General features: G+C 41.3%; 1 protein-coding gene across 6 annotated transcripts in view; it reads right to left on the reverse strand.

Moving 5' to 3' along the window:
* fat3a (FAT atypical cadherin 3a) overlaps positions 1-19,138 on the reverse strand; it is a 180,488-nt gene that overhangs the window by 105,404 nt on the left and 55,946 nt on the right. For 5 of the 6 annotated variants that reach the window (XM_085379830.1, XM_085379827.1, XM_085379828.1 and 2 more), the window contains exon 3: positions 2,874-3,197. In XM_085379830.1, the coding sequence (XP_085235956.1) occupies positions 2,874-3,197 (324 nt within the window). The remainder of the gene's footprint in view (positions 1-2,873; positions 3,198-19,138) is intronic. The other variant, XM_085379829.1, reaches the window with a different exon arrangement.

Below are 19,138 nucleotides of genomic sequence, written 5' to 3' on the forward strand. Positions count from 1 at the left end.
ACTGGGACACTCAGGTTAATCCTACAGTACAAGGACAAGGGTCTGGTCTGGTTAAGGAAAAGGTGGAGAACAACATAAACAGTTTTTGTAGAAAGGTATGATTTCATTCATTTGAAGAGATTAAAGCATTATTCTGATTATTAAGCTTAAGTAAAATATACAAATAAGTTGTGAAAAGACTTAAATTTTATACACTTTATCTGTGTAACTAAGCTTTTTTGTGAACTCAAAAATAACAATATTTTCAGCTTTGTGACATTTTTACAGCCTATCTATGCACACAAATAAGTTACAGGATCAAATGAATAATAGAAAATAAATAGAAATAGAAAAAGTTCTTCTATAAGTTTCAAAGAGATTTAGTTTACACATTTTATATGAAACAGTAAATGTGCACAATCATTCAGGCACTGAAATTATCCATGAAACTAGTAATTCCTAAATGCGTGTAGATTAAAGGAAATTATTTTACCTGCATATGATTGTCTCTGATGAGCTTAAGGTACAAAACATGCCGGCGATGACAAAGTTTTTCTAGCTCCAAGAGAACTAAAAATGTACAAAAAATGGAGCGACATTTCTGGGTCCATTTTAAAGTTTTCACACCGTGGTGCTGGCGACCGGAAAAACATGGAAGTAAGGGCGGACTTGAACGAAGGCTAGATCAGTCAATTCAAACTGTCGGCCAGCTTTGACTTGTTTTGGCTTATGCTTTGGTCTTTCCTCTCATTAGCATTACTACGTCTGTAATGGCTATATTTTTCAGTGATCTGTCTATGATATATCTACATGGCAATACAATGACTAATACTTTTAATTATTTTAAAAACTATGAAGAACTTAACTTAAAACTATGAAGAAGTGGACCAAGCACTTGGGACAAATTACAATCCTGCCTTGACTGCACAGACTGGAGTGTTTTTGAAGCTGCAACTTCCGATTTGAATGAACATACTGACATCATACATAAGTTTTTGTGCAGACTTGTGTGGGCAGACTAAGACCTTTTGCAAATGCAATAATAACAAACCATGGTTCACTCCAATTCTGAAGAAGCTGCGCCAAGAAGGACCAAGGAGGAGACCTACAGCAGCAGGGGCTGGGCCCTGTACAAGTAGGCCAGAAATGAGCTGAGCAAGAAGATCAGGGTAAAAGGAACTGAAGGGAGAAGCTTAAAAACAACTTCTTAGCCAGCAACCCTACACCAGTTTTCAGAGGCCTGCAGCACATCCCCAGCTACAGGAGTGCATCCCAGCACCCTGAAGAGAAGCCGAATGGCTAACAACCTTAACACCTTCTACTGCAGATTTGAAAGACAATCATTCATACCTCCCACCGGCTCACCCTCACCTAATGCCTACACAAAAAAACTACTTGCAGCCCTCATCCCCCTCCCCTCTGACCCCCGACCTGCATTAAAGATCCTTGAGGACGATGTGTGTCTGCTCTTCCAGAGACAGAAGACTAGAAAAGCTCCAGGACCTGATGGTGTTTCCCTCCTATCTGAAAGTCTGTGCCAACCAACTGGCCTCCATCTTTAAGAGATTTCTGGAGCTGTGTGAAGTCCCCTCCTGCTTCAAATGCTCCACTGTCATCTTGATCTCAAAGAAGTCCACCAAAGGATTAAATGACTACAAGCAAGCAGCAGGTGAGCACTGAAAAAGCATCACATCCCACTAAGACCATCAGCACCGGCCTCCCCCAGGGGTATGTTTTTTCCTCACTGCTCTTCTCCCTCTACACTAATGGATGCTCCTCAGGAGAATAATCTGTGAAACTCTTTAAGTTCATGGATGACAGGTACATCCATGAATCCACTGTCTGGTCCAGAACATGCTTACACATAACTGGTTAACAGTCAGGATGATATTTTCTGAGCCAAGGGAGTCCGAACAGAATGTCCCAAACTTAGACAGAATAGAATAAATAGAATAGATAAATAGAATCAGTAGGATAATATTAATAATCAAGTATAGGCAGGGAGGCGTCTTCTCTGTTTTATTCCAGGAAAGGAGCAGATACGGGCGAGGTCAGATGTGAACGGAGAGAGGAGAAGATTCACAGGGAGACAGAGGGACCGCCATGCCGCTTCCGGAAGTAGTCATAATAATACTTGTTATTGTAAAACTGTATAGCCCAATCTGAAGGTCATCCTTCATGTGAGGCAGGTGGCTGATTTCACACCGAGGTCCAGCGCTGTAAACTTGTAATTTCAATTGTTGAAGCCAATTACATATTTTAAACCATAGACATTCTCCTGTACTTCCTTAAGAAAAAACTGAACATGTCATACCTGGAGCTCACCCTGCTCAAGACAGTGGAGATGATGGTGGACTTTGAGAGACCTACTACTAATTGGTTTTGCCTCATGGGGATGTTTTTATTTCCACATTATTACCCCCAGTTTTGGGGGTCTATTATCCAATTACATGAATTTCAGTATACTTCTACTCAATTGTAACCGTTGTTGTTAGGATTAAATTACTTGGATGTCTTGATGCATGCTCAATTATCCAGCTAAGTAAATCCCTAAAGGTTGATTCTGTTCATCTGGACATAGCGTTTTGAGTGGGAGAAACATTTTGTCGCAGTAATTGGTTACTGCTTTGTAATTTAGTGGTAATAACTTAGAAATTACCATATTATTAGGTTCTTGTTTCTGCCTTGTTACCCTGCTATTATCACTTTATTACCAAGCTGTAAGTGTTACTGCTACTTGTTATGCACAGCAGACAAAAGAAAGATAATTCATTAGTGAAAAAAATAACCTATAACCTAAACCTATAATTACAACTCCTGGTTTCTAATTAAATTTGCTTATGTTAACATATAGCACTACCTTTTTGATGAAAGATGCACACATGCTTTCTCACCAGTGCGGGTATTGACGGTGAAGAAATTCTGTGGGTTTCCACTAATAATGCGGTAGTTGAGCCTCTCAGCAGTAGTGGAGAGTGTGGCATCAGGATCTTGAGCCTCGATCTGGATTACAGAAACATCACGTGGAGAATTCTCAGGCACTGAGGTTCGGTACAGAGGTTCAGAAGTCAACGGGGCGTTGTCATTAACATCCTCCACCTGGATAAATACGTCAATACTGGTGAACTGAGGAACCACACCGTGGTCGGTGGCATAAACTGTTAGCCAATAGGAGTCCTTGCTCTCTCGGTCCAACATATCAGTGGTGTAGATCACGCCTAATAGGGGAAAAGACAAAAAGAACAAGAGCAAGAGCTTACTACAAAAGTATCAAAAAAAGAAATGCCACCTATTCAAGTAATGCCAAAGCTGTTTTACACTGTAGCTGTACAACTGGCTAGTTCTATTTTAAACAAGAATAGAAATTTCAGTGAATCATTTCCATTTTGTAGTTCAGCAGGTAGAGAAGGTCATTTAATAATCCGAAGATTGGTGGCTCAATGTTAGCCCCAGTCTGCATGCCAAAAATCCTTGGGCAAGAGGACAACCCCAAGTTGCTCTGATACATCCATCAGAGTAATACAATCCATGTTTCCATGTCTCTGTATTTATGTTAGACATAGACTTTATTTAATCCCACACTGGGGAAATTCACTTGTTACAGCAGCGCAAGGGACAACAAGAAAAGGTGAATTAGAGATGCATTAGAAAACAATAAAAAATAAATAAGAAAAATAGCCTGGAAATAAAAAAAAAAACGGAAAATGCTATACTATGGACACATGGGTTACTATATACAATAAAATACACAAAGATTTTCCTTTTAATATATACATAAAGTACAGTGAGAATGATCATAATATGAATGTATTTATAAACAGTATTTATCCTATAGGTCTGTATAGCCTGACTGACTCAATCAGGTCGATCCCCGGGCTCTCTGTCCTGGTCGTTCTGTCCTTGGGCAAGACACTTTACCCTACTTGCGTACTGGTGTTGGCCAGAGGGGCCGATGGTGCGATATGGCAGCCTCGCTTCTGTCAGTCTGCCCCAGGGCAGCTGTGGCTACAACTGTAGCTTGCCTCCACCAGTGTATGAATGTGAGAGTGAATGAATAATGGTATTGTAAAGCGCTTTGGGTGCCTTGAAAAGCGCTATATAAATCCAATCCATTATTATTATATCAGCAAATAGGCTACCTATTCCAGAGCCCACAGTTTTTAGTGGTGATCCACTCAAGTTTAATCATTGGAAGTAGAGCTGGGCGATAGAACGATAACGATATGTATCGCGATATAACTTTTACTCGATAGAGAAATTAAGCTATCGCGATAGACCTCGCCGCTCTTGTCCTCTTTAAAAAAAAAAAAAAAAAAAAAAAAAAAGGTCAGCCAATCCAAATTAAGTAGCGCAGAGCCGAACCAATCACAGCCGCAGCGTCACGTCGCGTGACTTGTTACGTGCAGCACAAGTGCCAAGCCGCACGTGTGTTTGTTTGGGAAGCAGCCAGCGGGTAATGGAGCCAGCGCGTAATGGAGGAAATGAGTGTGCCGACTAGAAAAATCAACCGAGCGTGACCGAAGAGAAAACAGATGATGGTTCCAATGCCGGAGAGATTGTCGAACGGAAGAGCCATAGAAGTCCCGTAGTGTGAAGGTATTTCGGCTATTTCAAGTCTGACAAAAAACAGAGTAGCGTGCACTGTAAATTGTGCCGAAAGCAAGTCTGGAAATACAATAAACTGGTGCATGCGTCACACTGTGCGCCACGTTATTGTTTCGGTGAAATGAATTTCTACAATACTGTTAATTCTACTCTCTGCAGTGTTTAAATGCTTACATATACACACAGTTACTGTCCCTCCACACATACGACTCGGTTCTGCTTCTATGCCCCAGCCTTGTTTACTTTTTCCCACCGAGGCTTCTAGACTTCTGATTGGCCAACATTTCTGCACGGTTAGGAATATATCGCCACCTGCTGCTTTGGCATGTTCATAGCAGCGTTTTCCTTCATTTCTGCCTTTATGTGTGGACGGGATTATTTTTTAAAACGAAAACGGAAAATCTCAGTTTTCAAAAATACCCGTGTACGTGTGGACGTAGCCTCAGTCTCTGACTGGAAGCTCTAATTCGGCTTTTGTCAGACTAAAGTAACTGTTAAAACTGTTTGAAAAGCTCAGCTACACAACAAGGAGAGATTGAGAATTTCCTTTTAGTTCTCAGTTTATTTGATATTGACAAAAGTTAGTCAGTTTTGTCTGTTCTTCTGTAAAACAAACTAAGATTTATTTTTAGAATTAATATTTTGTTTCTAAGTGGAATTGACAATTTAGTCTGTTTCGTTTGTTCTATTTTGAAACTTAAACGCTTTAGCGGCTGCCTTTTGTGTAGTTTGCAATATTTGCCTTTATTTATCTGAAAAAGTCTCATGTTCCTTAAGTACATCTACCCTGTTGAACTTATTATGGGAAATAAATATTTAAAAACAAGCTGCTGATTATTTCACATTTTACTTGTGAGCAACGGCACATTTAAATCTTACAAATATAGTTATTTGGCTCATATCGTGATAGATATCGTTATCGCCTGAAATGAAAAAAACATATCGTGATATGAAAAAATCTCATATCGCCCAGCTCTAATTGGAAGTCATCCTTCCAAGCTCTAATTGAAAAGAAAAACATTCCAAGCTCAGAGAAAATATTCTTCCTTCAGAAATCTGTTGGAGGAGTGGCTAGAGAGGCATTAGACGGTTATTTTCTGATTGGTTCAGATACTGCATATGATGCTGCATGGGAACTGCTCAATGAGCGATACAGCCAGCCTTTTATGATTGCCAAAAGCCTGCCGAGACAAATTACATGACTGGCCAAAAACAGCGTGAAGAGAGAGCGCTGACGTAAGGAAATTTGTGGGCTTTTTACACAGTTGTGAATGTGCCATGGCTCACAATGAGAGTCTGCGTATTCTTGATGATGGCATTGAAAATCAAAAACTGACAGCCAAGTTGCCTGACTGGTTAAGCAACAGATGGAACCAAAAAGCCACGCAGTATCAGCTAGAGCAGGGGTGGGCAACTCCAGGCCTCGAGGGCCGGTGTCCCTGCAGGTTTTAGATATGTCCTTCAACCAACACAGTTGATTTAAATGGCTAAATTAGCTCCTGCAGTTCTCCAGAGGCCTGGTAACGAACTAATCATGTGGTTCAGGTGTGTTGACCCAAGGTGAGATCAAGGTCAAAATGATAATGAGAATGGTGAGCAAAGATCCCAGAACCACACGGGGGGACCTGGTGAATGACCTGCAGAGAGCTGGGACCAAAGTAACAAAGGTCACCATCAGTAACACACTACAACTGCAGGGAATCAAATCCCGCAGTGCCAGACGTGTTCCGCTGCTGAAGCCAGTGCATGTCCAGGCCCGTCTGAAGTTTGCCAGAGAGCACATGGATGATACAGCAGAGGATTGGGAGAATGTCATGTGGTCAGATGAAACCAAAGTAGAACTCTTTGGTATAAACTCAACTCGTCATGTTTGGAGGAAGAAGAATACTGAGTTGCATCCCAAGAACACCGTACCTACTGTGAAGCATGGGGGTGGAAACATCATGCTATGGGGCTGTTTTTCTGCCAAGGGGACAGGACGACTGATCCGTGTTAAGGACAGAATGAATGGGGCCATGTATCGTGAGATTTTGAGCCAAAACCTCCTTCCATCAGTGAGAACTTTGAAGATGAAACGAGGCTGGGTCTTCCAACATGACAATGATCCAAAACACACCGCCCGGGCAACAAAGGAGTGGCTCCGTAAGAAGCATTTGAAAGTCCTGGAGTGGCCTAGCCAGTCTCCAGACCTCAACCCCATAGAAAATCTGTGGCGGGAGTTGAAAGTCCGTGTTGCTCGGCGACAGCCCCAAAACATCACTGCTCTCGAGAAGATCTGCATGGAGGAATGGGCCAAAATACCAGCTACTGTGTGTGCAAACCTGGTAAAGACCTATAGTAAACGTTTGACCTCTGTTATTGCCAACAAAGGTTATGTTACAAAGTATTGAGTTGTATTTTTGTTATTGACCAAATACTTATTTTCCACCCTGATTTACGAATAAATTCTTTACAAATCCTACCATGTGGATTCATGGATTTTTTTTTTTCACATTCTGTCTCTCACAGTTGAAGTGTACCTCTGGTGCAAATTACTGACCTCTGTCATCATTTTAGGTGGGGGAACTTGCACAATCGGTGGCTGACTAAATACTTTTTTTGCCCCACTGTATTCCCCACCATGGTGTATACCACCCTCAAAAGCCAGAGAAACTGCGAGTGGTCTTCGATTGCTCGGCAAGATTTCAAGATATATCATTGAATGACCACCTTCTTACAGGGCCAGAGCTCACAAACACCTTGGTGGGAGTTCTTTGTAGATTTCGAAAGGGCCCAGTCGCTATTATGTGTGATGTGGAATGAATGTTCCATCAATTCCATGTAAAGTCTGAAGACCAAGACTACTTGAGGTTCTTATGGTGGGAGAATGGTGATCTCGAGTCTCTGCCATCAGTTTTTTGGATGAAAGTCCATTTGTTTAGAGCAGCTTCCTCACCTGGCTGTGCCAATTTTGGACTTAAACATCTAGCCACAGAAGGTCAGGATCGATTTAGCCAAAGCACTGTCAAGTTCATCTGAAGAAATTTTTATGTTGATGATGGACTGGTGAGTGTAAGGTCTGATGCTGAGGCAATCGAGCTGATTAAGGAAGCGAGAGAGTTCTGCAGTGCAGGCAAGCTTAGACTACACAAGTTCATTCCCAACAGCAAGAAGGTATTGGAGTCAATACCAAAGGAACAGTGTGCTGACATTGTCAAAGAGCTGGACATAGATTTAGGGGAGCCGCTCCTAGAAAGAGCACTGGGTGTGCAATGGTGCGTATCCTCTGATGACTTTCAGTTCAGAGTAACTGTCAAGAAACACTCAACTCAACCAATGGTATCATGTGCAATCCGAAGACAATCCGGCGGACCATGCTTCGGGAGGGTTATCGGCAGATCAGCTCGTTGCTTCAAATTGGTTCACTGGCCCAGACTTTCTGTGGGAAAAGGAGCTACCCACCAGAGATGCTCAGGTGGGAGAGGTTAGTGACAATGATCCAGAACTTCGAAGGGCTCAGATGTTCAACACCAGGTGCAAGGTTAAATAGAACATTGTTGGACCGCCTGACTAAGTTTTCTGACTGGAAAAGAGCTGTTAAGGCTATTGCTTGTCTTAAACGTCATGCTAAGCAAGTCAAGGGTCTTGGTCCCAAACTCAATGGAAGTACAAGTGTTGAGGAAAGACAACAAGCTGAACTTTTCATAATCAGATTGGTCCAAAGAGAAGCATTCAGCAGTGAAATCAAGAATTTACAGCAATGCAAGGACGTAAAATCCAAAGACAAAGCAAACTAGCTATGCAAATTAAGTCAATTTTTGGATGAGCAGGGTGTGCTGAGATTAGGCGGCCGCTTAACAAAAAGTGATCTTCATCCACGTGTTAAACATCCTGCCATTCTGCCAAAAACAAGTCACGTGTCTTCTTTATTGATCAAGCATTATCATGAGAAAGTACAGCATCAAGGAAGAGGTATGACTGTAAATGAATTGCGATCTAATGGGATATGGGTCATTGGATGCAGCAGTGCAGTTGCCTCACATATCTTTAAGTGTGTCACATGCAGGAAGTATAGAAGGAACACACAAGATCCAAAAATGGCAGATTTGCCAGAGGACAGAATGGAAATTACCCCTCCATTCACATATTGTGGCATGGATTGCTTTGGACTGTTCTATGTGAAGGATGCAAGAAAGGAACTGAAGAAGTATGGTCTTCTCTTCACTTGTATGTGTTGCAGAGCTGTACATCTCGAAATACTTGATGTGTCACGGTTCTGGGTCAGTTTGACCCAGTATTTTGAGTTGTCATGTTTTGGTTTGATTTTGTATTTTGTATTATATTCTGATTCTTGTTCTTCCTTGACTATTATTAGAATTCTATGTTTCAGTTTAGTTAAGGGTTTAGTTCTTAGGTTTTGTTTTGGTGTCCTCGTTTTTCCTGCAGGTGTAGTTTAGAGTCTTGTCTGCGTCTTTGTGTTGTTATTGTCACGGTCCTGGGTCTGTGACCCAGTGTTTTGAGTTTCTTGTGCCTCTGAGTTTTTTGTATTATGTTCTTAGTTCTCTTTGTTGTCCCAGCTTATTCTTTAGTGTAGTGTCTTAGTTTGGTTTTCTTGTATTCTGTTTAGTTCTCTGAGTATTTAGTAGCTGCCCTCTGTGTCTCTTTGTTGTTGGTGTTGTCTGTGTTCTTAGTTGCTCTGTCTCCCCTAGTCTAGTTCGCGTCTCTGTGTCATACTTCCTGTTTTACATTGAAGGTCCGTGTCTTATGTGAATGTGTTCAGTTTACGCTTCCTTGTCTTGTCAGTTCTTATTTCCCCCAGCTGTGCTCTCCTTCTGTGTCTCATTCCCCTCGTTGCTTCCCAGTGTATTTAAACCCTGTGTTTCTCTGAGTCTGTGTCGCGTCGTCCCTCATGCTGTGTGGATCTCCCTGTGAGTTTTAGCTCATTGTTTCCCAGTTTAGCTTAGTTTACTTTGTATGCTCGTTTTTCTGTGACCAGCAAATAAAGCTGTGATTTTGAGTTCATCCCCTGAGTCTGAGTCCTGCACTTTGAGTCCTCATCTCCTGCCTGCCACACAGCATTTCATGACAGTTATTTCCTTTTTTACTTTGAAGGTTCATGTCCATGTGTGATGTCAGCGTGTTCAGTTTTACTTCTCCCCTGACTTTTTATCTGATCTAGTCCTCAGTTCAGAAAAAAAGTTATATAGTGGGTTATTTTAACATCAATATATAAGGCTCAACCGCAGTGGAGGGGTGGTGCAGTGGGTTCAGAGGCACTGGTAGGGGAGTCTGCTTGACGCAGCTGTGGGTAGATATTTAATCATGCCTCTGCTGTCTCTAAAAACAGTAGCATGTTGGGAGAAGGAGAGTACTGAGCTGGATGTATGAAAACAGAGCAGAGGAGCAGTGAGTTTTAAGCTGTGTTATTTTCAGCCAAAGTGTGTGAATAAAATAGAATTTGCACTTATCCAAGCGTCTCCAGTGTCAAGTTGGGTAAGTCAGTAATATTAATCCCGGATCGTAAATGATCGCATTCTATTTTAACAAACTCTGGAACTGTCCTGATATATGTCTTAGGAAATGGACATTTAACAGTACTCCCTAAAAACACTATTTTTGAGTGATCATATTTAGATAATGTTTAATTTTTTGAATTACAGTAACAGCACTTTAGCCAGCCTGACAAAGAGTTAGAGCCCCATTAAGCCAAGCAGTCCTTAAGCTTTACCTAGTAATGACTTGATGAATATTCAAATCCATCGCACACGTGTCATAAAGTGGCGCAAATTTCATAACTGCTGAAATTTACTTAAGGTTTTCTCTCATATCGACCTTTCTACATTCAACAACTTAAGCAATTTTTTTCAATTTATTACTAAATCCTATTCCTCCAAAAATGCTCAAAGAGCAGTTCAGAATATTTTGCTACCACTGAAATTAAAAGAACTGTGCTGTAGCAGTTTGAATGTGTGGCATAGCCTTCAGCTTTCAAGGCCCTCTTCAGTAGAACCAGTTCCCAGTTTGAATTTGAAAGACAGACATCGTCTCCACTTTTTAGATTAGGCTTAAGCGGATAACATTTCAGGGGGCTGGGTTTGTGACCCAGCATTTTGAGTTTATTTTGTACTTTTGATTTCTTATCAGGGCTCTACAGTGTGACCAATTGAGTTGCAAATGTGACCTAATTTCTCAATGGTGCAACTAAAAAAAAATCCTAGGTTGCACCAGTGCGACCAGCCGTTTGAGTAAAAAAAATTTTTTTAAAAAGTGCCCACAAGTCTGAAAGTCCGTGTGCTCAACAACAAACAAACATACATTATGCCCAAATCGTGGTCTAAACCAATCAGAGATAGTCAGGGGTGGGACCTCTTTAATTGGCTGTGGTCCAGATATTCCCGTTGGCCTACATGTATGTGCGTTTGATAGTCCAGACGGATAGATAGAGGTGAGTAGTAGGGTGGGTTTCAATAATCGATATTCCGATTAACCCTCTCAGGCTCAAATTAAACTTTTTGTTGCTAATGCACAACCAAGTCCTGCAGTGGTACTTCTGAGTAAAAAAAAAACCTCATAAAATATGTATGTGGAGTAATTAGGTTGTTAGTTTTTAACTGTTGCAAATCGGCAACGCCTGCCTTGAGAGGGTTAAAACTGATTTTAGCTTGAATAACGCAATATTGATTCATTAAATCCTGAATCAATTGTTAAATATAAATGCATTTTGCCAGTAATGCCAGGAGGTCACCAACCTATTTCAACAACCACCAAACAGCTAAAACAGTAAATGAGAGCAAGTAAACAGATTCCAGATAAATGTAAACACAAAGTGTGGACCTGACGCATCAGTGAGTCGACAGCACACAGATTTTGAGCTACAGGTTTTGTCCCTCTCAGACCAAAATGCACTTCAAGAACAGTTTCCCCATCTTAAATCTCTGTTTTCTGCATTATTCATTTGCTTATTACACACCAGTCTACCATTGTGTACAGCGCTGTCGGTCGCTAAAGCCTCATTTCTGCTGTTCAATACTGAAGAAATATAAACATTTTACAATGATGCCAAATTACAAAACGCTTAGCCATGTCTCTAATAAAGTCTCTGTAACATTACTCTGCTTCACTTCTGCAGCATCGGGTAATGTTCTTATGTTGATTCATGGTTTTGTTACGTTTTTGTTCTACTGCAGAATATTTTTATATCTTCTCTTTGAACAAGATAGAAATTTAGGAGTAACATGGCCTTACAAACCCAACAGTGAGATCTTAAGAGATCCAGCCTACGGCTCTTCAATGGAGTGTCACAGGGTCCCCAGGAAAAAAAATTGTAAATGTAAAATAATAAAATAAATATTCTTCTGTAGCAATAACAAAGCATAACATAAATTATTCAGTAGCAATTACACAAGAATATCCAGTAATGTCCCTGCCTACAATTAAACACATTCACTTACCTAAAATTGGGGGCATCTGCTGTGGCAAATGGGTTCAAGCCAGTGTTGCCAACTTAGCGACTTTGTCGCTATATTTAGCGAGTTTTCAGACCCCTTAGCGACTTTTTTTTAGAAAAAAAGTCGCTAAAAAAAGACGTGAAAGCGCGTATCGCTTTTACTCTCAACAAGCAGTGGGTGCTGTAACGCAGTCAGTTCTTCTTTTACTCGTATGCTGTTTTGTGGATCACAAGGTTTAAAACTACTTATAAACACACACACAAAGTAACTCCACCAGAGTGCCTATTTCAGGTCACTTTTGCCGGTCCAAGCCCGGGTAAAGGAGCAGGGTTGGAATTGTGACATTAAAAAAAAAACAATAATTGCTAAAATAAATTTAATTTGTAGTTCTAAATAAACTCTATATGCATTTAGGACGTTTTTTACTCACTTTATGTCTCTTCCACGATGTTATTTCTCTCTCCAACAACATACCGTATTTTCACGACCATAAGGCGCACTTAAAAGTCTTAGATTTTCTTCAAAAAGTGCGGCGCGCCCTATAGCGCGGTGCGCCCTATGTGTTGTAAGGAGGACGTAGTAGAGAACACCATGAGAACGTTAAAGGGTGAAGTGTGGGCGTTGATCGTATATACCGGGACAATCGCACATACTTGTATAAAAGAACAGGTATGTGCGTTATGCAGGACATCGTTGTTTTAACAACCCTGAAAATGGCAAAGAGACACGCTTACGAAGCACAGTTTAAACTGAAGGCCATCAGCTACGCGGAGGAACATGGAAATCGAGCAGCGGCGAGAGAATTTAAGATTAACGAATCGATGGTTCGCAAATGGAGGAAGCTGGAAAACAAGCTCCGGCAGGTCAAGAAAACGCAGCCGCGGACATAAGGCGAGGTGGCCCGAGTTGGAGGAAAGACTCGAGCGGTGGATCATCGAGCAAAGAGCGAGCGGGAGAAGCGTTTCGACGGTCACCATTCGGCTAAAAGCAGTTTCACTAGCTGAAGAGATGAACATTGAACATTTCCAAGGAGGTCCGTCTTGGTGCTTTCGTTTTATGAAACGGTGCCATTTTTCCATCCGGACCAGGACTACGGTAGCGCAGCAACTTCCAGCGGATTATAAGGAAAAGCTGGCCATCTTCCGCTCCTACTGCAGCAAACACATCGGCGACAAAAACATCCAGCGCAGCCACATCACAAACATGGACGAGGTCCCGCTCACTTTTGACATCCCGGTGAGTCACACTGTGGAGAAGAAGGGGACCAGCACGGTAGCGATACGCACAACGGGGCACGAAAAGTCTTCTTTTACTGTTGTGCTTGGCTGCCATGCTAATGGACAGAAACTGCCGCCTATGGTGATTTTTAAGCGAAAGACTTTGCCTAAAGAGAAGTTTCCAGCAGAAATCATCATTAAGGCAAATGAAAAGGGCTGGATGGATGAGGAAATGATGAAAGACTGGCTGAGGGAGGTGTATGTAAGGAGGCCAGGTGGTTTTTTCCACGCAGTTTCACTAAGAGTGGAAGGCAGCGCCGGGCGAGTTACGCCACAATTTGCCAATGGATTGTAGATGCTTGGGCTAACATGTCTGCTGGCACTGTTGTTCGAGCTTTCGCAAAAGCCGGCATCGTTTCCGAGGAGCCGCACGGCACGGAAAGTGACTCTGACAGTGAAGAAAGTGAACCTGGCATGTTTGATGGAGATTTAGCGCAGCTGTTCAATTCAGACACAGAGGATGAGGACTTCGATGGGTTTGATTGATGATAAAAATGTGAGTACCAAACTTTGTTTTGCTCCTGCTTTATTTTTAAATATGCACACTTGTATGCTTGTGTGTTGTTGATGATGACGATTACCGGCAATAGAAATGTGAGTAAGGTACCGAATTCAGGTTTGCTCCCGCTTTATTGTTAAATACGCATACGGTACTTGTATGCGCCCTATGGTCCAGTGCGCCTTATGTGTGTGTTAAATACAGTAAGGGCACACATAACTGAGACTGCGCCTTTTAGCACAGTGCGCCTTATGGTCGTGAAAATACGGTAGGTTACAATTAGATTAGCATGACCAATTATGCAAATTAGGCAATGACGTCATTTAGCGACTTCTAGCGACTTCTAGGACAACCAATAGCGATTTTCCTTACTGAGGAGTTGGCAACACTGGTTCAAGGCTTTTACCACAAACTTAGTCACTGCTTGGTGACATTCGTCTATCCTGGCCTGAAAAGAGACGCTACCGGTAGACTGCAGCGAGAACTGCCAGCATCTGAGCCAGACTCTGTGTGTCTCTCTTATCATGGTCACCTAAATGCACAGTAATGGCAGGTTTAGTAATAAGGCAGATTGCGCTAACATAATATGCACTGTTAGTTGATTATTTACCTGCCGCATTAACGGGAGAGGACGTGCAAACGTTACCGCTGCTGCTGGGTTGAGATTCACGAGTCCGGAGCAGAATTAAAAACATGACATTCATTTAAGGTGATCACGTGTTTTGTGAGCAAATGCTTTTGCATATTCGTAGTGTTTCCTCCCTTAAATTAAGTATCTACTTTGCAAGTATTGCAAGTTGCCCTGTTGTCATCCGTTCTCGTAAACTTTTGAGCGTTTGAGCCGCTTACGCGCCGTGTTTCCTGCCAGGTAAATGACGCTCCGCAACGTGGTGACGTCATTCGGGGCGACTGGAATCGATAAGGGAATCGTTTGCAAAAATGTCAAACAATTCCAAGGAATTGAAACAGTGGGAACCGGTTCTCAACAAGAACCGGTTTTCGATACCCATCCCTACCCCTCTCCCTACTTCCTTTAAGCGGCAGGCAGCAGTAAACAGGTCATCAGAGGAGGCCGAGATGATGATTAAGTTTATTATTCCCTACAATATTGCCAAAAAGTGCACTTTAAGCACAAGCACTTTTTTCAGTAACTTATCTTTCTTGTAGAAAGGTGCTCCAAATAAAGAACTTTGTGTTGACAAGATTGTTAGTTAATCATTTGCAAATTAATATTGTCTGTATGGGCAGCAACTTTCCCCTCAAAAGAGTGCACATGTAAAACTGTGATGTTAAGTGATGCGGTTGAAAGATTTGGGTGCACCTAACTTTTGTGCTGGTGCACCTAAGAAAAAAAAGTTAGGCGCACCAGTGCAAAAAGTTAGTCTAGAGCCCTGCTTATGTTATATTGGAAACATGTTAAGTTCTTGTGTTGTCATTATTAGTTAGGATTTAGCTGAGTTTTAGTTTATATTTCACCTATGTCTCCATGTTTATGAGTCTTTTCGTGTTTGTCATGTGTCATCTCCTCATCTATGTAGGGTCCCCTTGTGTCTTTCTCATCTGTGTCCCTCGCCCTCTCTCACTCCCTCTCTCTATCTCTTTTGTCAAGCTTGCGTCTCCCAATTCAAGTCTCTTCATGTTTCTTGTTTTATTTTGAAAGTTTTGTTTCCATGTTTGCTGTGGGTTTTTTTGTTTGTTTTTGTTTTTTTGCCTGTCCCGTTTGGATCTTTAGCCATTAGAATTGTTGTCTGAAAGCCAAGAAAGATGCCAAGCGGATTTACTTTACCAAGTGGATCATCGTAGCCTTGTCATATTCGTCCATTTGATTGACCTTTATTATAATTATGTATTTATTTGATTTGATTTTTGGTTGTTACAGACGGGACAGACATGACTAGGGGATAGGACAGGGAGAAAGAATGAAAGAAAGAGAGGGAGAGAAAGAAAAATACAGGGGAGAAGAGATAGTGAGAAAGGGGGGAAGAAAAAAAACAGAAGAGAAAACAAAGAAAAAAGAGCAAATTAGGCTTTCTTGTCAGAGGTAATTTTTCCAAAACAAAAAAGATTTTTTTAAAAGCGGACGGCTGCACTGTCCACAACAGGAGATTGACGCATATTGCATCTGTGAGAAAAACAATATAATAAGGCAGAAACTAGTGATTTATAATGGAAAACTGCTCTTGAAACAGACTTGGAAATGCAGTTTTATCGCAATTTCTTTTTTTTTGGAAGCAAAGCAGCAAAGGTAAGACAGAATTCATGATAATGTCTTTCAAAAGTGAAGCATAATTTAGGTCTTCTTTTGCTGTTGGTTCAGCAATTTTAGTTGGAGCGTGATGAAACTAGCAGGTTTAAAATCTGTGAGATCTGTGCTTTCAGCAGAGGCATTGTTTTCCGTGTACATGCCGTCAGGTGAATGGGGAAGTCTGCACTTACCAAACCATATGTCTATATTTAAATAACAGACCTAGAGGTGCAGCCTGTGAAACCAGATGGGGGGCACTGGGGTTCAACAGGTTCAGGGTGTTGTGTTGTGAAGCGCTGAACAGAGTGGATGGAAGAATGGCAAGGAGAGCTTATTGGTTTTCAGGATGTTTGTGTAAATGTGAATGTGTGCAAGAAAGGAAAGACATCTGATCTTAAGCTTACAACAGACACCAGTAGATCAAGTATATCTATATTAATACATATATTAAGAGCAAGCTATGGTTTCCTCTCCATACCCCATCACCTTATTATTATACTAAGAAACAGAAAAGAAAAAAAGAGACAACAGACTCTAGTTATTTAGCACAAATATAGAGTGCTAAATAACTACTTATAACAGTAAAGGATGACGGTTTTATGCGCAGAGGACAGTCCAAGGACAGAACTATCAGTTTAACTTGCTTTTGGTTGATTTCTGTTTTTATGTTTTAGTTTTTCTGTGAAGCACTTTGTGATTTTTGTCTTGAAAGGTGCTATACAAATACAATTTTACTTACTTGCTTTTACTTTAATATTTAATACTTCATATAAAGCCTTTGTTAGCAATGACAGCTTCAAAATGCCTCCTGAGTAGAAAAAAGTGAGTTGCATGCATTGCTCAGGTCTGAAAAACAGCTCCACACCATGATATTCCCACCTCCAGACTTCACTGTTGGCATGGTATTTTTAGGGTGACATTTGACCACTAAACATAATGTGTGTTATGGCATTCAAAGAGTTCGGTTTGGTCTCATCTGACCAGACTATATTCTGCTGTTGTTCAGCAACCTTTAAACACACTCCAACATGCTTTTGTCAGCAATGGAGTCTTGTGTTGTGAGCACGCATACAGGTCATGGTAGTGGACTTATTGTTTTCTTTGAAACAATTGTGCCTGCTGATTCCAGGTCTTTCTTTTTTTTGACAACTTTATTTATAATTTTCCAGTTTAACAAAAATACAGAAAAATATAACTGGAGTTGCGATTACAAACATTGCCATTGTGAAACAGGTTGCGCAAACCACAGTTTTGCGCACAGTGGCAAACCAGTTGGATGCAGGAAAATGTATAATCTATGCACACAAACAAGAAATACTACCATGTGAACAGGGTAGAAAACCAAAATAAAATAAAATAAATAAATAAATAAAAGGGGGGGGGGGGGGGGCTGCATTGTGTGCAGTTCTTGTTGGCTTGTTACAGAGAGTAGGTGGCTTTAAAGAAGAAGAAAAAAACCCCACAGATAAAAAGCAGTATTACATCATACTTCAGTAAATGACAACTTCTCCACATATTCAATAAAGGATGACCAGGATTTGTAGTATTTACTTTGAGACCCTCTCAAACTGTATCTCAAATGCTTTATCTGCAAGCACTTCATTACTTCTCTCACACAATGAACAAACACTGGTGGACCTGAATCCTTCCATTTAAGAAGAATTAGCGTGCGTTCCAGGAGAGTTGAGAAAGATTAAAATAAACAATACAATAGACAATATACACAATGTAAAAGATCAAATGTAAATAATGTAAAGAATATAAAATATGTAGATCAACAAAAGGCTTGTTTGAGCAGAAAAGTTTTTAACTGCTTTTTAAAAGAATCCACAGAGCAACTAAGGTGTGTTGCTTATGAAATCCATGAAGTGCTACAGAGAAAATTACATTTTATTTATGTAATTAACACATTTTGAACTCTTAAAGAAATCTAACAAAAGGAAAGATGCTGAACTAAAATGATCCATGTAGCAAACAAAAACTGTTGTGAGCCGCCACCCTCATATCGCCTTTGGGCTTTTGGAGCCTTGACCTGACTTTTAAAAAAATAATTGGAAAAAAAGTACTATGCTGCCACTGGGGTGGCTGTAGCTCAGGTGGCAGGGCAGGTCAGCCACTAATCAGAAGGTCGTTGGTTTGATCCCAGGCTGCCTCCTGGCTGCATGCCAAATATCCTTGGGCAAGATACTAACCCCATGGTTGCCTACTGGTGGTGGTCGGAGGGCCCGGTGGCGCCAGTGTCCGGCAGCCTCGCCTCTGTCAGTGCGCCCCACGGCAGCTGTGGCTACAATGTAGCTTGCCATCGCCAGTGTGTGAATGGGTGAATGACTGAATGTAGTGTGAAGCGCTTTGGGATCCTTAGGGACTAGAAAAAGCGCTATACAAATGCAGGCCATTTACCATTTACCAAATGCAGATAGATAGTAATTCCATGTTATGGTGTAGATTGTTTCTGTGATGGTCACAGTAGGTATTGTCTATAATGCTACATTTACTTCCTTCATTTAGTACCCTTCAGAGGATACTTAACATAGTCTTGGTAGTTGGCCACTTAGCCAGATTAGCCATGATTCTATCGCTAGGTCAGTTCCTCTCACACTCACTACAGTCAACACATCTGTTGCTCTTGGGGCTTGGTACCCAATATTGAAAGACCGGGATGATGATATCGCCCCCTGACCTGACATCCTGGCTCTCCCTTTGTGTTGTACCTCGTTAATCTCCTCCTAGATGTTGGAGCACTGAGCTACTAGTTGTTTCTGCATTAGTCCAGATGTTCAGTGTCAAAGACTCCATAGGTCTCACATCGTCTTCATGTAACCACTTCCATTGGAGTTACATGTGTAGTATCATTCCAACAGTGCCCTATTCTCATTACCGTATTTTCACAACCATAAGGCGCACTTAAAAGTCTTAGATTTTCTTCAAAAAGTACGGCGCGCCCTATAGCGCAGTGCGCCCTGTGTGTTGTAATGAGGACGTAGTAGAGAACACCATGAGAACGCTAAAGGGTGAAGTGCGTGCGTTGACTTTATCGCACATACCTGTATAAAAGAACAGGTATGTGCGTTATGCAGGACATCGTTGTTTTAACAACCCTGAAAAT

The sequence above is a fragment of the Rhamphochromis longiceps genome, linkage group LG14 (assembly GCF_057381845.1).
Source record: "Rhamphochromis longiceps isolate RC_006_pf linkage group LG14, R_longiceps_female_GT1.1, whole genome shotgun sequence".
In the NCBI taxonomy this organism is placed as follows: Eukaryota; Metazoa; Chordata; class Actinopteri; order Cichliformes; family Cichlidae; genus Rhamphochromis; species Rhamphochromis longiceps.